Genomic DNA, 17,740 nt, shown 5'->3' with positions numbered 1-17,740 from the left:
GTAATTTATTTTTTAAAATCACATCTCGACATGAAAATAAACGTTGATGTAAATAAAAATTCAAAAACTTATTGATTGCTTTTTATTTTATTAAAAATCTAACCATCTCGTGTTTTAAAACAATAACACTAGTTTACAAAATAATATTCTTGGTGTGCTCCCCAGCAATTGATGGCAAATTCTGTCAGTGCTGGACCCCTAGATCACAAAAATACCACTAACTTTTTTTTCGATGGCACAGTTTTTTTTTAAAGATTTTTTAAAGTTCAAAATGTTAAATTTCGGACTTTTTTCGAATTTCTTCTTGTATCTCGGCAGATATCCACTCGATTGGGCCAGTTTTAGTTTTATTTTAAAGTCAATAGATCAGAGCTTAACTTTGCCATACAGATTAATATGATTGGATGAGTAGTGGCAGCGCAGAAGCTCGACAAAGATGAAAAATGTGTTTTTTGGTCGTCTGTAAGTCGGCTGTATATATCGTAAAAACTCGAAATAAATCCGTTGATAAATCGTAATGGGTACAAACTTAAAGTTTACATCCTACCGAATAAAACAAGTCGAATATGGCCCAAATCCATGGAAAACTGGATTTATGGTGGATTTTTAAAGTTCGGATTTTTCCACATCTTTTGATCGACAGATTTCAAATTTAAGTTTTATCGTAGGCGGCGACATGTACACAAAAATTTGTGGTGATGGCAGCCGGGTCAAAAAATAGCTAAATCAGATATTTAATAGCTAAAAAATTACAGAAGTGAATTTAATATTTGAAATTTATTAATTATCCAAATGGATGTTACTTATTAAAAATACGTACAGTCATAACGCAAGCAATTTTATATTTTTTTTTAGGAATTTTTAGAAATTAAATTCATTTTTATAATTTTCCAGCTTTAAAAATAGCTATTTTTTGACGCCGTTGTCGTCACCACTCATTTATGTTTACATGTCGCCGCCTATGATACATCTTAAATTTGGACTCTGTCAACCGAATAAAGTGGAAAAATCCAAACTTTAAAAATCCACCATAAATCCAGTTTTCCATGGATTTGGGCCATATCCGGCTTGTTTTATTTGGTAAGATGTAAACTTTAAGTTTGTACTCGTTATGATTTTTCAACGGATTTATTTCGAGTTTTTACGGTATGTACAGCCGACTTACAGTCGACCAAAAAACTCATTTTTCATCTTTGTCAAGCTTCTGCGCTGCCATTACTAATCCAATCATATTGATCTATATGGCAAAGTTAAGCTCTGATCTATTGACTTTAAAATAAATTTAAAACTGGCCCAATCGGGTGGATATCTGCCGAAATATAAGAAGAAATTCGAAAAAGGTACGAAATTTAGCATTTTGAACTTTAAAAAATCTTTAAAAAAAAACTGTGCCATCGAAAAAAAAATAAATGGTATTTTCGTGATCTAGGGGTCCAACACTGACAGAATTTGCCATCAATTGCTGGGGAGCATTTTGGCTGTAAACTAGTGTAATGTAATACCAGTACGCAACGCGACTTTCATGCGCAAAGCGGCAACAACACAAAATTTAATTAAGGGAATACCGCTGCGATCAGCAGAATATGAAACTCGGCGACTACGGCGAGACCTTCAAGACAATGATAAAAGACTAGAAAAGGCAGAATAAAAACGACTAATGTCAGTCGGTCAAACGCAGGGGTAAGGCTTTTCAGTCCTGATCGGAGGGATAGAGGTTTTTGTTGAGGGGGACAGCAGATAAAGAGCAGTAATTAGAAAAACAGTGAGAGTAAATTGTTAGTGCACGAAATCTAAATATTACTCACACTGCCTTTATTGGGAGTCCCTTCCAGAGAGTCCGTTAATTCTTTAAACAAACTTATCGATCATTTGAAGAGCTAGAAGTCGTTTTAAAAATTAACGAATTTATATATAATTAATTCGAATTATTTAATACTTTTTGGTCCATTTATCCATTCATGGTATTAGGGTATGTATCCATTTATAATCAGTAAGAACAGCTGATTTTAGGATCTAAGCAATGTAAAAAGTTCACTGAAATCTTAATTTGTTAATCTCAAGTTATTCTACTAGGGCATTCAGTCTTCAGTAAAGGCCGTTGTGAATTTCCACTCAGCTAAAGTCTGTTTGGGCTATATTTGCTCACGTTCAGTTGACTTCACCAAAGCGCTGCGTGCGAATTAGTTTAATTTTAGGTGTTGGTACTGATACAGAATATTTATTCTTTACGGATTTTTGCTTTAAACTAAAGGATCGTTGCAACATGGGAAACATGCAAGCCCGAAATCTTGAGACCCGTAATGGGACAAATCGGAGAAGCAGTGAGTGATAAAAAAATAATCATTTAGATCATAACGGTCTATTTCGTAATCGTTTCATAGGTATTTTATGGAACTTTCGGTACACGAGCACAGTCCGTCGTCGCGAAGAATTGGCCGTAATGGTCCACAGCTCCAAGATTAGCATAGTCGAATGGCTGGATCTCTTGGACCTCCATCAATACGAAGGTTTGGGCAATCAGCAGACCCCGATTGAGACTTATTATCATGCTTATCAGGAAACCTTCAAGAATTCAGCATCGTGGACGACGTGGTGGACATAACTGAAAAAGAGTTAAAGCAATGTGGCGTGCGTGTTGACCATCGCCAGAGAATGGTCAATAGTTTGCTTGGAATCCGAGCCAAGCGACGTCAATCGATGAATTTTGAAGGTAAGTCTCCGGCTGATATATACATATGGGCTATTATCTAATGATTTCAACAAAGTTAAAAAGCTTGAAACTTGATAAAAACAAGAGGGAACGTTATAGTCGGATGCCCCGACTATCAGATACCCGTTACTCAGGTAAAGGGAGTGCGAGGGAGATGGAGATGGAAAACGTTGATCACGCATAACTTTTTAACGAATGGTCCGATTTGAAAAATTTCTTCTACATTTCGATAGGTATTGATAAACACAATAAAACTGCATTTTTACTTTTCCAAAATATTAAAATTTTTAAAATTGTATATAAGCGATTGTGGGCGTTAGAGGGGGCGTGGTACCATTTTGAAAAAAACTTGCGCTGCGTAGGAACTCCTAAAATCTGCATCCAAAATGCCAATCTTCTAGCTTTTATAGTTTCTGAGATCTCAGCGTTCATACAGACAGACAGACGGACAGACGGACGGCAGACGGCAGACGGACAGACGGACATGGCTAGATCGACTCGGCTAGTGATCCTGATCAAGAATATATATACTTTATGGGGTCGGAAACGCTTCCTTCTCCCTGTTACATACTTTTGCACGAATACAATATACCCTTCTACTCTACGAGTAACGGGTATAACCACATTTCTATATGTCTTTGCACTAATATTTGATTCTAGTTACATGGATCCTCAACTAAGCTAAGAAATTTGAGTATCCTTAGATATTTAGTATTTTTTGGTATTTTTATACCCGTTACTCGTAGAGTAAAACGGTATATTGCATTCCTGCAAAAGTATGTATCAGCTAGAAGGAAGCATTTCCGACCCTATAAAGTATCAAATAAAAACACCTCTTAACGAGGTAAAAAACTAGTGACGATCGCACATACAAAAGTTGTGATATCAACATTTGTGACGAAAAATTATTACATTCGTCATTACATACACTTTCTAAAATTTTCTGATTCGGCCCGCCTTACACACAAAAAAAAAAACTTTGTAAAATTAACATAGAAAAATAGTATTTCACTATTTTCTGAATGTTTCATGTATTTTGTTGTTTTATTTTTTGGGTCATTGAATAGTATTTAACAATTAAAATAGTAGAAAACCTATTTAAGAAATTTGCATGTATTTTGTTGTTATATTCATTTGGAAAGTTAATAGTAACGTCTCAATTAATATCGTAGCAAAACTATTTTATTTGTTTGCGTGTATTTTGTTGTTTTTTTTTTGGGCATTAAATAGTAACACCACAATTAATATCGTAGCACAACTATTTTTTCCTTCATATATTTTGTTGTTTTAAAAATACGATTATAAATTGTATGTCAACTATTTTTCTGGAGTAGGGTGGTTAGAGTATCCGACTCATAATCTCTGGGTCGTGAGTTCAAATCCCGCTTTTGCAGATGATGTTTTTCTTTTTTTTTGTTTTGTTAAATGTTGATTTCAAGTCTATAGATTATTCTCTACGAAAATCATTCTTCTGTGGCCTAGTGGTTAGAGTGCAACAATTTTTTTCGGGTTATATACTATTTTGTAGGTCATCTACTATTTTATAGGTAAACTACTATTTTTTTGTGAATTTTCTATTTTTTATGGGTTGGGACAGTTTTTACTATTAAATAGTTGATTTTACATAGTTTTTTTTTTTTGTGTGTAGCAAACTATTCTAGCCTTTTTCTTCTTCACTCCTCAGAGCCTTTTTTATTACAGCGTGCCGAATGAGAAAATTTTAGAAAGTGTATGTAATGACGAATGTAATTGTTGAGAAATAGATCGGTCATTTAATATTGTTTTCTAATCGCACCTAGTTAAATGCTCATCATTGTATTGTTTTCTAAATGCACATCATTGTATTGCATTCTACATAAAAGCTTTAAGCTCACACGCATAGCCGAAATTGCAGTCGATCTGCATTAGTATTGGAATATCATGCGTTTTTTTGCATTATCTTTCTGCACGTTTTTTCGGCAGTCATATAGAAGTCATATAGTTGAATTGTACCCGCAATCGCTCGCTAATCGAAAACCCGCTTAAAACCTATTGTAAAACCGCTTATTATTAATAAAAACCTCAAAACCTATATAAACATTAATACAGTCCACTTCATTTATAACCATAACAAATTTTGGTCCGTTCGAGTAGCCGGATAACTGCGTGTGAATTTGAGTTTATTTGTGAATAATAAAAGACAAAATAGCCGCTGCTTTTCGCCATGAACATTCATCGGACAATTCAACAACGTGGTGCCTGCAAGGGGCAAATAACTCGCACCCTTAATAGTGCTTCGGAGTTTTCGCAGGAATGTGATAGTGTGGAAACATTGCAATGTAAGCTGGATCGTCATGTAGCCACCTTCAACCACTTTATGGACCTCTCCGAGGAGTTAGTGGCATTTAACATGGAGGAGGGATATGAAGACCCTGGATTGGATATAGCCGAATACGAGGACAAGTTCTACAGAGCGCACTCCATTTTTAGTAAAGCCATAAAGGAGATCTTGATCTTGACCCCCCAGATCATGGACAGGACCAGTCGAACCTTTTGCTATCAGGTACAGTGGAACGTCTATTTGAGGGACAAAACCAACTTCTGGAACAAATTCATACCTCATCTGGAGCAGCTAATTTAAGGTTTGAGAAAATTCGAATTCCCACATTTTCTGGCAAATACGAGGATTGGAGCCAGTTTAGTGATTTGTTCTTAAGCTCAGTAGATAATAACGAAAAGCTCTCCAAGTGCTAAAAATTTCATTATCTAAAATCTTATTTAGATGGAGAAGCCCTTTCCTTAATTAAACATATTGCCGCTTCGAATGATAATTATCAAGACGCGTGGGAAAAATTGCAAAATCGTTATAACAAGAAAACGCTAATCGCTCGATCATTTCTTCAGAATTTTCTTTCGTTGTCAACCGCTAACAATTCGAATATCGCCGAGTTACGTAGGGTAATTGACTCTGCCGATGAATGCATTCGAGGCCTACACGCGCTGAACTGTGACAGCCGCGATGTGTAGTTAATTCATATATTGCTATCAAAATTAGGCCCCGAGATCAAACAAGCTTGGGCTAACAGTAGTGTGTCGTCCAAGAAAGACGTCACCATAAATGATTTATTCACTTTTCTTTTCGCTCATTGTGATACTTTGGAGTCTTGTCAGGATTTACACGTGATGCAACCCTCAAGACCAGCCCAGAGTAGACGCCGCCAAGTCGCTTATCATGCAAGTGGATCAAATCAGTCTTCTCGCGACTGTATCTATTGTCAAGGACAGCACAATATATGCGCATATACTGCATTCAAAGCCCTGGATGTCGTAAAACGCCGTACTTTCGCCAGGGATACTAAGCTTTGTTTTAATTGCCTAAGTCGATCTCATCAAGTCAAGGATTGTAATTCTTCGAACACTTGCCGTCAGTGCAACGCTAAGCATCACACGCTAGTCCACCCGGAAGAGTCTAGATCGATTCCGATGGCCTCCGCCCATATGTCTGCGGCTGAGGTTAATAAAGTTCCTTCAATTGATCATGATGCTGATATAAATACTGCTGCTGTCAGCCATCATACTGTGGACAGGGCCAACAATCAAGCCCTACTGCCAACTATTCTGGCCAATGTAATTGACATTTGAGGCATTTTGGTATCAGACGAACATACGCAGTATCAACGCATAGTTTGGAGAAAGGAGGAGAACGCTACGCTGGATCACTATCGACTGCTGACGGTAACATATGGCTTAGCTTCATCGCCATTCCTCGCCGTTCGAGTTCTTAAGCAGCTCGCAAACGATTATGCCGAAGAGTATCCGAGAGCTGCTGTCGTTCTAAACAGAGACGCCTACGTTGATGATATTCCCACTGGATGCGACCAAATTCAGGATCTTATTGCCCTCAAAGATGAGTTAATTTCTCTTCTAAGTAAAGCTCAATTCAACCTTCGAAAGTGGAGCTCAAACTGTTGCGCCCTATTGAAGTCGTTGCCCAAGGAAATTTGTGAGTATCCGCTTGAAGCTTTAGAGAAGGACAGTTCATTTCGATTTGTTAAAGTACTGGGATTGTATTGGGAACCAAAAGCTGACGGCATTTTCTTCAAGCTAGAAATCCCCGGAATTACAACCGCTCTTACCAAACGCATTCTGCTTTCGGAACTAGCCAAGATCTACGATCCGCTGGGTTTGCTTGCACCTACAACTGTGTTTTTAAAGATTCTCTTTCAAGAATGGAATGAGGAACTACCTCCCCAATTATGTACACGGTGGCAACAGTTCGTATCTCAAATGCATTTATTGGAAACTTGTCGAATTCCTCGCTACATATCAACACCGCTTCAAACAATGGAACTGCACGTATTCGCAGATGCATCGTCCCAGGCATATGCAGCCGTCATCTATAGTCGCGTCAAAGTCAACAATGGATATGCTGTTAATTTGATAATGGCAAAGACCCGCGTGGCACCTATTAAGTCTGTCTCAATTCCACGACTCGAGCTACACGCAGCCCATTTGCTCTCTAAGTTAATGGTCAAGCAATCATTAACTGTTCCTATTTCCAGAATCAATTGTTGGTCAGACTCTGAAATAGTTTTGCATTGGCTATCATCTCCTCCCCGTACCTGGAACACTTATGTTTGCAACCGTACTGCAGAAATCTTAGAGACGTGCCCACGTAGCTGCTGGCAACATATTCGAAGTGGCGATAACCCTGCAGACTGTGCATCCCGAGGAATACTTCCAAAGGACCTCTTGGACCATCCAATCTGGTGGAATGGACCTGCCTGGCTATCTCAGTCACGCTCAACTTGGCCACCTGTTAAGGCTAAGTTTGTTCTGTCGACAGAAGAAGAGGCATCCCTGGAGGTAAAAGCCGATCCTAAGGTTAACATACACATTTCCGACGATGGAAATTCACTAACCTGCCTGATCAATAAAACCTCTTCATGGTCTCGTTTGGTAAGGATACTCAGCTACTGCTTTCGTTTTGTTCATCGTCTTCGCGGGAGAAATCAACTTTCGCCGTTTCTGTCGGCGTGGGAGCTACAACATGCCCGGTCTCGGATATTCACCCATGTTCAAAAGGAGTTCTTTAAAGTGGAATACAAGCAGTTAAGCACCGGAAAGCCATTGAAAAAGAACTCGAAGTTGATCCGCTACACCCCTTTCTTAGACGAGCAGAGTGTACTACGTGTTGGTGGTCGCATCGATAATTCTATGGCTAATTATGACGCAAAACATCCCATAATTTTGCCTAAGGAATCTCCAATAGCTGCTTTATTAGTTCGATATCAACATGCTGCATCGCTACATGCTGGAGTCGAATACACTTTTTATAGTCTACGACTAAGGCATTGGATTAAAGGAGCTCGAAACCTCGTCCGCAAAACCGTATTTAATTGCAGAACTTGCTTCTTGCAACGAAGACACACGAGTTCTCAACTTATGGCTGATCTTCCCGAGTTTCGAGTTCAACCCGCCCGCTGTTTTCTTCACACTGGATTGGATTATGCTGGACCTGTGACGATCAAAGCCTCTACAGGTCGGACACCAAAATTTGGCAAAGCTTGGTTTGCCATCTTCGTTTGTCTATCAACAAAGGCTATACACCTTGAACTCGTCAGCGATTTGACAACATACGCCTTTTTAGCCGCTTTCAAACGCTTTTGGTCTCGACGAGGGCCCATATCAGACTTATATTCGGATAACGGCACAACTTTTCATGGAGCCAAACGAGATTTAGCTGAAATGCAACGTATCGCAATCGGATACGGATTTGCTTTTACGAACAGTTTATCTGGTATTTAAGTTTTTCGAACAGATAGCTATCAGGGACTTTGACAGGGACTCGAGAAACCGGCCCTTAGTAGTGTAGAACTTACAAACTAACGAAATTTACCTATTTTTAGCTTTTTACCGCTACAGTAGCGGGTTTTTCCAAAAGTCGTAGAACAAAAGAACTGTTAAATGCAAATTAACTGATTCCATGACCCTAAAATACAGTTTGGACACCCACGCACAAAATTCAATGCGTTAGTTGTTTTGAGCTGGCAAAGGTGGCTATTTTCGTCTCTTAAAAACTTTTAAACGTAAGTTTTTACAATAATGTGTTATATACCAAAACTTAAGGAATCTGAAGGGCTATATAATTCAGATTGAAGGACTTCTGAATTCTCGACCTTTGTGCGCACCCAGCGATCACAGCCTTAACCCGCTAACCCCTTCTCATTTTCTAACAGGTCAGCCTCTCACTTCGGTACCAGAGCCATCGTTCCTGGATGTAAATATCAACAGACTGCAACGCTGGAGACAATTGCAGGCCAAGGTTCAAGGGTTCTGGAAACGCTGGAACTTAGAGTACCTCAGTACGCTTCAAACTCGCATGAAATGGCAACAAGATGCTCAGAACGTTGCCATGGACACCCTGGTAGTGATGAAGGAGCCGAATCAACCGCCAAGCAAGTGGCTGTTGGGACGAGTCGTACAACTTCATCCTGGACAGGATCAGAGGGTCCGTGTGGTCACAGTTAAAACTGCCAAAGCAACCTACAAGCTCCCCATTACGAAAATTGCTGTGCTTCCTTTGAACTGAACCGTCGTTCAGGGGGGCCGGTATGTTGAGAAATAGATCGGTCATTTATTATTGTTTTCTAATCGCACCTAGTTAAATGCTCATCATTGTATTGTTTTCTAATCGCACCTAGTTAAATGCACATCATTGTATTGCATTCTACATAAAAACTTTAAGCTCACACGCATAGCCGAAATTGCAGTCGATCTGCATTAGTATTGGAATATCATGCGTTTTTTTGCATTATCTTTCTGCACGTTTTTTCGGCAGTCATATAGAAGTCATATAGTTGAATTGTACCCGCAACCGCTCGCTAATCGAAAACCCGCTTAAAACCTATTGTAAAACCGCTTATTATTAATAAAAACCTCAAAACCTATCATTAATACAGTCCACTTCATTATAACCAGTAATAATTTTTCGTCACAAATGTTGATATCAGAACTTTTGTATGTTGAAGGTGCGATCGTCACAAGTTTTTTACCTCGTTAAGAGGTGTTTTTATTTGATATCAAAAGTTTTTGTTTGTTTTTTTTTGCTCTCATAGGAGCTAATGTATGCATTTTAATTTAAATTGGTTAATCACAATTCTATATCTAGTATTTTAAAATACCTTTTAAACGAGGTATAGCACATGTCTGTAGCTTTAGGGCCGGCTTCTCGAGTCCCTGTCAAAGTCCCTGATAGCTATCTGTTCGAAAAACTTAAAGACCAGATAAACTGTTCGTAAAAGCAAAACCGCTTTCTCGACTCTGAAATCACAGCTGACTTTTCCTTTGAATTATACCCAAACAGCTGATGAAATAATCGAAGCACGCCATTTATTGCGCTTCACAGCACAATTCTGTGCGTTAACAGCACTCTGTAATTGTTTCTTGTTCAGATAAATTAAAGCAGTCGAGAAAGCGGATTTGCTTTTACGAACAGTTTATCTGGTACTTAAGTTTTTCGAACAGATAGCTATCAGAGACTTTGACAGGGACTCGAGAAACCGGCCTTAAGTAGTGTAGAACTTACAAACTAACGAAACTTACCTAATTTTAGCTTTTTCCCGCTAAAGTAGCGGGTTTTTCCAAAAGTCGTAGAACAAAAGATTCCTATATGGAACTGTTAAATGCAAATTAACTGATTCCATGACCCTAAAATACAGTTTGGACACCCACGCACAAAATTCAATGCTCAGGGAGCGTTAGTTGTTTTGAGCTGGCAAAGGTGGCTATTTTCGTCTCTTAAAAACTTTTAAACGTAAGTTTTTACAATAATGTGTTATATACCAAAACTTAAGGAATCTGAAGGGCTATATAGTTTATAGTTTTAAAGAATCGTTAGGGCCGTTTTTAAGAAAAATAAAAAAAGGGGTGAACTTCCGCTTAGCTCCTACTCCCAATTTTGTTCAAACTTTCCATATCGACGTGTTTTTGGGTCCTGATTATTGGAAAAATTGTCAAAGTTGGCGCAAATAACGGGATCATGGAAAATAACGGTAAAAACTGTTTTTCTTAAATATCTTCGAATATAATAACTTAATCAAAAAGCTAGCTAGGAGAAATGAAAGCTATTAAATAAATGAGTATTTTATGTTTTAAACATTTTTTCTTTAAAACTAATAGTTTTCGTTAAAAACGATAAATAAGAATATTTTTTCACAATGTTTGAAAATAAAAAACCGTTGAAGCACACTTGCGTCATTTTGCCCGATATATCGCACGAAAGCTTCATGTTATATCGGTGTGTCAAAATTTATATCGATGTCTCTCGATGTATTAGCGATGATACTACCTAAGCACGAGAATGGCATTACATTTTTTTAGAAGAGCATTTCTGTTCTCGTAGTTAAATATAACATTTAGAAAACAAAATAAAATTCAAATTATACAACGGAAATAAAATTTATTAACAAAAAATACATATAAATAATTTATAAAGTTTCAGGCAAAAATTTTTTTAAACAAAAATCGCGGCGATTTTGGTTTAAAAAAATTTTTGCCGGCGGCGCTTTCCTAGCCCGTACCTTACTACTAGCTTATCCAGCTTTCATTCAGGTCATCCGTTCCATTTCCTTTTTTCGAGGAACATGAACACGATACATCGTATAAAAAGTCAAAATAGGTCCATCGCTAGATTAGAAGGTAAAATGCTGTTATCGGCTAATCGAAAACTATCTGACGCCATTTTTATGGCGGGATATTGCAGTATTTTAAAATGTTCACACCCAATTTAAAATACTTCTTTTAGTTTTTCCTCGAAAACCTTTATGTTTACGAATAAAATGATTAATACACAAAAGATCCGTTTTATAAATATCTTCTGTTTTTGTCTAAAACATTTTTTGATTTTTCTTTTATTTTCCGAAAAAACAGAAAATTTTACGATTTTTACCGTTATTTTTCAAGATCCCGTTATTTGCGCCAATTTTGGCTATTTTTCCCGTAATCAGGACCCAAAAACACGTCAATATGGAAAGTTTGAAAAAAATTGGGGGTAGGATCTAAACGGAAGTTTATCCAAAAAAAGTTAACAAGAAAGGAAGCTAGCTTCGGCCAGCCGAAGCTTATATACCCTTGCAGATCATTCCTATTAATTAACAAATCGCAAAAATGTTCAATTTTCTAATATTTCTCATTAATTTTCCGATCGTTCCTATGGCAGCTATATGATATAGTCGTCCGAATTTGATAAAATTAAAATTGAAATTCGGAAATATTTAAAAAGAGTCATATCCTAGAGTAGAAGATAATACAATAAAAACTAGTGTTGGGTAAAAACTGCTCATTTGGGTGAACATGTTCACTTGTTCTTTTTTTCCCAATGAGTCAACTCACTCAGTTTGCTCACTTGTTCACTTGCACACTTGTTCACTTGCTCTCTTGTTCACTTGCTCACTTGTTCACTTGCTCACATGTTCTGTCCTTAACTTTTTCACTGGCTCTGAAAAAACAGCTCATTACACTAGTTTACAGCCGAAATGCTTCCCAGCAATTGATGGCAAATTCTGTTAGATTTGGACCCCTAGATCACGAAAATAGCACTAATTTTTTTTTTCGATGGCACAGTTTTTTTTAAAGTTTAATATGTTAAATTTCGGACTTCTTTCGAATTTCTTCTTATATCTCGGCAGATATCCACTCGGTTGGGCCAGTTTTAGTTTTATTTTAAAGTCAATAGATCAGAGCTTAACTTTGCCATACAGATCAATACGATTGGATGAGTAATGGCAGCGCAGAAGCTCGACAAAGATGAAAAATGTGTTTTTTGGTCGTCTGTAAGTCGGCTGTATATATCGTAAAAACTCGAAATAAATCCGTTGAAAAACCATAATGGGTACAAACTTAAAGTTTACATCCTACCGAATAAAACAAGCCGGATAAGGCCCAAATCCATGAAAAACTGGATTTATGGTGGATTTTTAAAGTTCGGATTTTTCCACTTTTTTCGGTTGACAAAGTCCAAATTTATTTATTTATTTTTTTTTTTGGGGTTTAAGTTACCGCGTCACCCGTAAGTGATGCGGAGTTATTTGGCCGCCCTGAGTTCCAGGAAAACGTTTCAAATTCACTTAACCTAAAAGTGAATCCACACCACGCGGTCCCTTGCCCTACCCGGCGCGAATTGTGCGTGTTCCTTCAAGGGCCTGTGAATGTGGACTTAAGTCCAAATTTAAGATTTATCATAGGAATGAACTATCCAAATGGATAGTACTTAATTAAAAATACTCACAGTCATAACGCAAGCTATTTTATATTTTTAAAGGAATTTTCAGAAATTAAATTTATTTTATAATTTTCTAGCTTTTAAATTTAGCTATTTTTTGACCCGGCTGCCGTCACCACTCATTTTTGTTTACATGTCGCCGCCTATGATAAATCTTAAATTTGGACTGTCAACCGAAAAAAGTGGAAAAATCCGAACTTTAAAAATCCACCATAAATCCAGTTTTTCATGGATTTGGGCCTTATCCGGCTTGTTTTATTCGGTAGGATGTAAACTTTAAGTTTGTACCCATTATGGTTTTTCAACGGATTTATTTCGAGTTTTTACGATATATACAGCCGACTTACAGACGACCAAAAAACACATTTTTCATCTTTGTCGAGCTTCTGCGCTGCCATTACTCATCCAATCGTATTGATCTGTATGGCAAAGTTAAGCTCTGATCTATTGACTTTAAAATAAAACTAAAACTGGCCCAACCGAGTGGATATCTGCCGAGATATAAGAAAAAATTCGAAAAAAGTCCGAAATTTAACATTTCGAACTTTAAAAAATCTTTAAAAAAAAACTGTGCCATCGAACAAAAAAAAAAATGCTATTTTGTGATCTAGGGGTCCAGCACTAACAGAATTTGCCATCAATTGCTGGGAAGCACACCAAGAATATTATTTTGTAAACTAGTGTTATCTGTAAAACCGTATGCAAAATGCAACCTAAAAGTAAAAAAAATACTTTTTGTGCCAAGAACAGCAAGAGAGCAACTGAGCAAGTGAACTAAAAAGAACAAATAAGAGAGCCAAACTGAACAAGTGAACAAAAAAGAGCAAGTGAGCAAAAATGAACAAGTGAACAATAAAGAACAAGTTCGAAGGAACATGTTCACTCACTCAGTTTAGTGAGCAACTCTTTTTTGTTCACTCACTCATGAGCAACCCAATACTAATAAAAACCAAAGAAGCTAGAATTTATTTCCTATTACTTTTCCATTAATTTTCCGATCGTTCCTATGGCAGCTGTATGATATAGTAGTCCGATTTTTTAAATAATTAATTCGAAATTCAGAAATACTTAAAAAATAACATCCCCAAAAGTAGAAGGTAATATTTCAAAAAACACCGAAGCTAGAATTTTTTAAAGTTTTTTTTTCCGATCCTTTCTATGGGAGCTATAAGATATAGTTGTCTGATCCGGTCGGTTCCGACATATATACTACCTGCAATAGAAAGAAGACTTTTGCGAAAGATTCGTCCCGATAGCTCAAAAACTGAGAGACTAGTTTGCGTAGAAACAGACAGACGGACAGATGGACGGACAGACGGACAGACGGACATGGCGAGATCGACTCGTCTTGTGACGCCGATCAAGAAGATATATAATTTATGGGAAACGTCTCCTTCACTGCGTTGCAAACTTCTGACTGAAATCATAATACCCTCTGCAAGGGTATAAAAATAAAGTTTACAAAGAAATGGTTTTGTGCATAAGTTTTTAACTTTTGCATATTTATAAATAGTGTTAAGAAAGCATTTATTGTACTTCAAAATACCTTTAATATAAGGTATAGCACAAGTCTGTAGCTTAAGTATTTCGCAAGTTTTTGGCGAAATTTAGCCATTTATAACTGTTTTTCCGCTAAACTAGCGAGTTTTTCCAAAAGTGGTGGAACTAATGTTTCTCATATCGAGCTGTTTAACGCCATATAAAATTTCCAGGACTTTAAACCAACGTTTTGGGACAGACTGACTACTGACAAACAGAATTAAAATTTCATTTTGGGAAGAAGAAGAAAATCTTCTTTTGGCTATAAACGGAGCGTCGGATTTTGACAAATTACCCCTCATTCGACGGAAATTTTCAAAAGGAATACAATTAAAACATTGCGAGGGGGCATTTATCTCCACCGGCCCCAACAGCTCCAAATTAAGAAATTTTCACTTTTTCACTTTCACCGCTCTCTCTCCCAAGCCAATTGATTTTCTTAGAGTTTTGGTATGCAATCCTGTTATTTTTTGCAATACCTTTCGATAGGTGTATCATTCATTATGATCGGACCATCACAGTAGATTTTCATTTCTTCGTGTATATATAGTAGTCGCCTTCGCACACTCTCCTGGTGCGCTTCGTCACTACATGGACTGCCGTCTATAGTGATATATCAAAATTTAAGGAATCTAAAGGGCTATACAGTTTAAGGTTTTAAAGAAAATCGTTAGAGACGTTTTTGAGAAAAATAAAAAAAAGCTAAAAAAAAAGTTTTAAAAAATTGTCTTTTGTTCATATTTCTTTAAGTATTACATTTACACAAATTGCATATAGAAGGCGTTTATAGCATTTAAAAATACCTTTCAAACGAGATGCAGCACAAGCCTGTAGCTTTAGTAGTATAGAAGTTACGGCTTTCCGAATTTTAGCTATTTATAGCTGTTTTCCTGCTAAACTAGCGGGTTTTTCCAAAAGTGGTAGAACAAAAGTTTTTTATATCGATGTGATGAACGTCATATCAAATTTTCAGAACTTAAAAAACATATTTTGGACAAACTGACAAGCGGACAAACTCACAAACAGAATTAAATTTTCATTTTGGGAAGAAGAAGAAAATCTTATTTTGGCTATAACTTTTGAACGGAGCGTCGGATTTTATCATATGACCCCTCATTCGACGGGTATTTTCAATAGGAATACAACTAAAACATTGCGAGGGGGCTTTTATCCCCACCGGGGATAACATAAAAAAATGTAAAAAAAAATCAAAAATTTTTTTTCTTAAAAATAAATCAACATTTTTTTTACTTTTTAATTTTTTTCAGTGTTCTTCACCAGCTATAGAGTTTAAAACCATTTGAAAATAAAGTTTGATTCATTACGAAAAAGATAAAAAAAAAAAAAAAATTGGCCCGGCCAAAGGTTTTTTGCAATATCGATTTGAAGAAGGCAAAAAGTGCCTCATTGACAGCTGCAGTCGGCTGACGCTACGCGCGCAACGGCATGTGTTGACCAGCCAATTTTCACGAGCAAGCTGTTTTTGTATGGAAAACCGCTGTGCGCCCTTCTTCAAATCGATATTGCGAAAAACCTTTGGCCGGGCCACTCTTTTTTTTTTTGGATCTTTTTCGTAATGAATCAAACTTCATTTTCAAATGGTTTTAAACTCTATAGCTGGTAAAGAACACTAAAAAAAATAAAAACTAAAAAAAAAATGTTGATTTTTTTTTAAGAAAAAAAATTTTGATTTTTTTTTTTTTAATTTTTTTATGGAAAGCCATAATAATTCTTGAGCGATTAGTGAAAACATCATAAAGATATCTCATACCGTTCCGAAGTTATGAATTAATGACTGAGTGCAACTTTTTCGAAAAAGTGTCAAAAATGCCATGTTTTGACCCCTATAACTCCGGTAAAACTCAAAATTTCGCAAAACCGTTCAAATGAAGTTCTTATATTTTCGTTGTGAACCGGAAAAGTAAAAAAGTTCGATGAAAATCGGACCTTCGGAACAGGGGTGGCCCACTTGGCAGATTTTGACTCTTTATCAATACCTATCGAAATTTAGAAATTATTCAAATCTTAACATTCGTTAGAAAGTTATGCGCGACCAATGTTGTATATCTCCATCTCCCTCGCACTACCTTTAGCTGAGTAACGCGTATATGATAGTTGAAGTACTCGACTATAGCATTCTCTCTTGCTTAAAGTCGCTTTTAAACCGTTTTTTTTTTAACGTTAAGGTTAAAGAAAAACCTCCTAACAATACGACGGAAAAAACTGTCGGGTGGGACATGATCGTGTGACAGTCACTTTAATGCAAATAAAACAAGAGAAAACGCTATAGTCGGGTGCCACGACTATCAGATACCCCGTTACTCAGCTAAAGAGAGTGCGAGGTATTTGGAGATATAAAACTTTTATCGGGCATAACATTTTAACGAATGGTCCGATTTAAAAAATGTCTTCTACATTTTGATAGGTATTGACTAGAGCTCTGCATGAATGAACAGTGCTAGGATCATTCTGTCACAGTATGTTTCATATGTGTAGGTGATTCGTATGATTCGAAGTTTCAAAGTTTCGAAACATAGTAGACGAAATATCTCGAAACAATTAGGCAGTATGTTTCATATGTTTAAATGTTTCGAACAATTCGAGATAATTCGAAACACTGCGTAGGCAAAACGCCTACTGTGAATAAAAAAAAAAATTTTTTAGTTAACATATCAGTCCAAACGTCTGAGAAACCAAACGATCTTACAGGATACGATCCTGCTTAACTTAAGATACCTCGTTTTGAAATAATTTCCTTATGTTGCGAGAAATTGTGGTTGGATGGGGTACACTTTTTGATGTCGACTGAGGACCCAATCCGAGCACCAATTCCAACTAAAACTTTTGCCAAATCCAAGAGGCCTTCATCTGTAACTATTTGAAAAGGTCGACAATTTTTAACCGACCATTTTGATAGAGCTAAAGTAATTTAAGCGTCTAATACGGTTTTTCCAAAGCACTAGATGACGGCGATGACCTCTCCTTCAAATAATTTACATTTTGCATTCACATATTCCAATTAGAGTGACCAGCTTTTTTCCCAAAGAAGCAGGAGTGTTGAACACACGGCGGCGGCGCCATCTATGGCACGGAATTGGTACTGTTTATACAGAAAACTGTGGGCACCACGGCTTTTTGCGGTTTGTGGGCGTGGCACCTTGATAAAATTAACTTGCGCTGCGTAGGAAGCCCAAGAATATCTGTGGGAAATCCCAACCTTCTAGCTTTTG

General features: G+C 36.9%; 1 protein-coding gene across 1 annotated transcript; it reads left to right on the top strand.

Annotated features, from left to right (window-relative positions):
- Positions 1-1,558: 1,558 nt before the first annotated feature.
- LOC138912577 (uncharacterized) lies at positions 1,559-9,605 on the top strand. The gene is made up of 5 exons (XM_070213657.1): positions 1,559-1,680; positions 2,252-2,321; positions 2,382-2,507; positions 2,558-2,710; positions 8,929-9,605. The coding sequence occupies exons 2-5, from the start codon at positions 2,264-2,266 to the stop codon at positions 9,279-9,281; spliced, it is 690 nt and encodes a 229-aa protein (XP_070069758.1). The 5' UTR covers positions 1,559-1,680; positions 2,252-2,263; the 3' UTR covers positions 9,282-9,605.
- Positions 9,606-17,740: the final 8,135 nt, after the last annotated feature.

The sequence above is a fragment of the Drosophila takahashii genome, chromosome 2L, assembly GCF_030179915.1.
Source record: "Drosophila takahashii strain IR98-3 E-12201 chromosome 2L, DtakHiC1v2, whole genome shotgun sequence".
NCBI classification, from domain to species: Eukaryota; Metazoa; Arthropoda; class Insecta; order Diptera; family Drosophilidae; genus Drosophila; species Drosophila takahashii.
The sequence above is the reverse complement of the archived record's forward strand: the minus strand, read 5'-3'. Positions and strand labels throughout refer to the sequence as shown.

Coding starts and splice junctions, on each gene's coding strand:
- LOC138912577 (XM_070213657.1), top strand. CDS start 2,264: ATGGGAAACATGCAAGCCCGAAATCTTGAGACCCGTAATGGGACAAAT. Junction 2,322..2,381: donor TGGGACAAATCGGAGAAGCA/GTGAGTGATAAA, acceptor ATCGTTTCATAG/GTATTTTATGGAACTTTCGG. Junction 2,711..8,928: donor TCAATCGATGAATTTTGAAG/GTAAGTCTCCGG, acceptor ATTTTCTAACAG/GTCAGCCTCTCACTTCGGTA.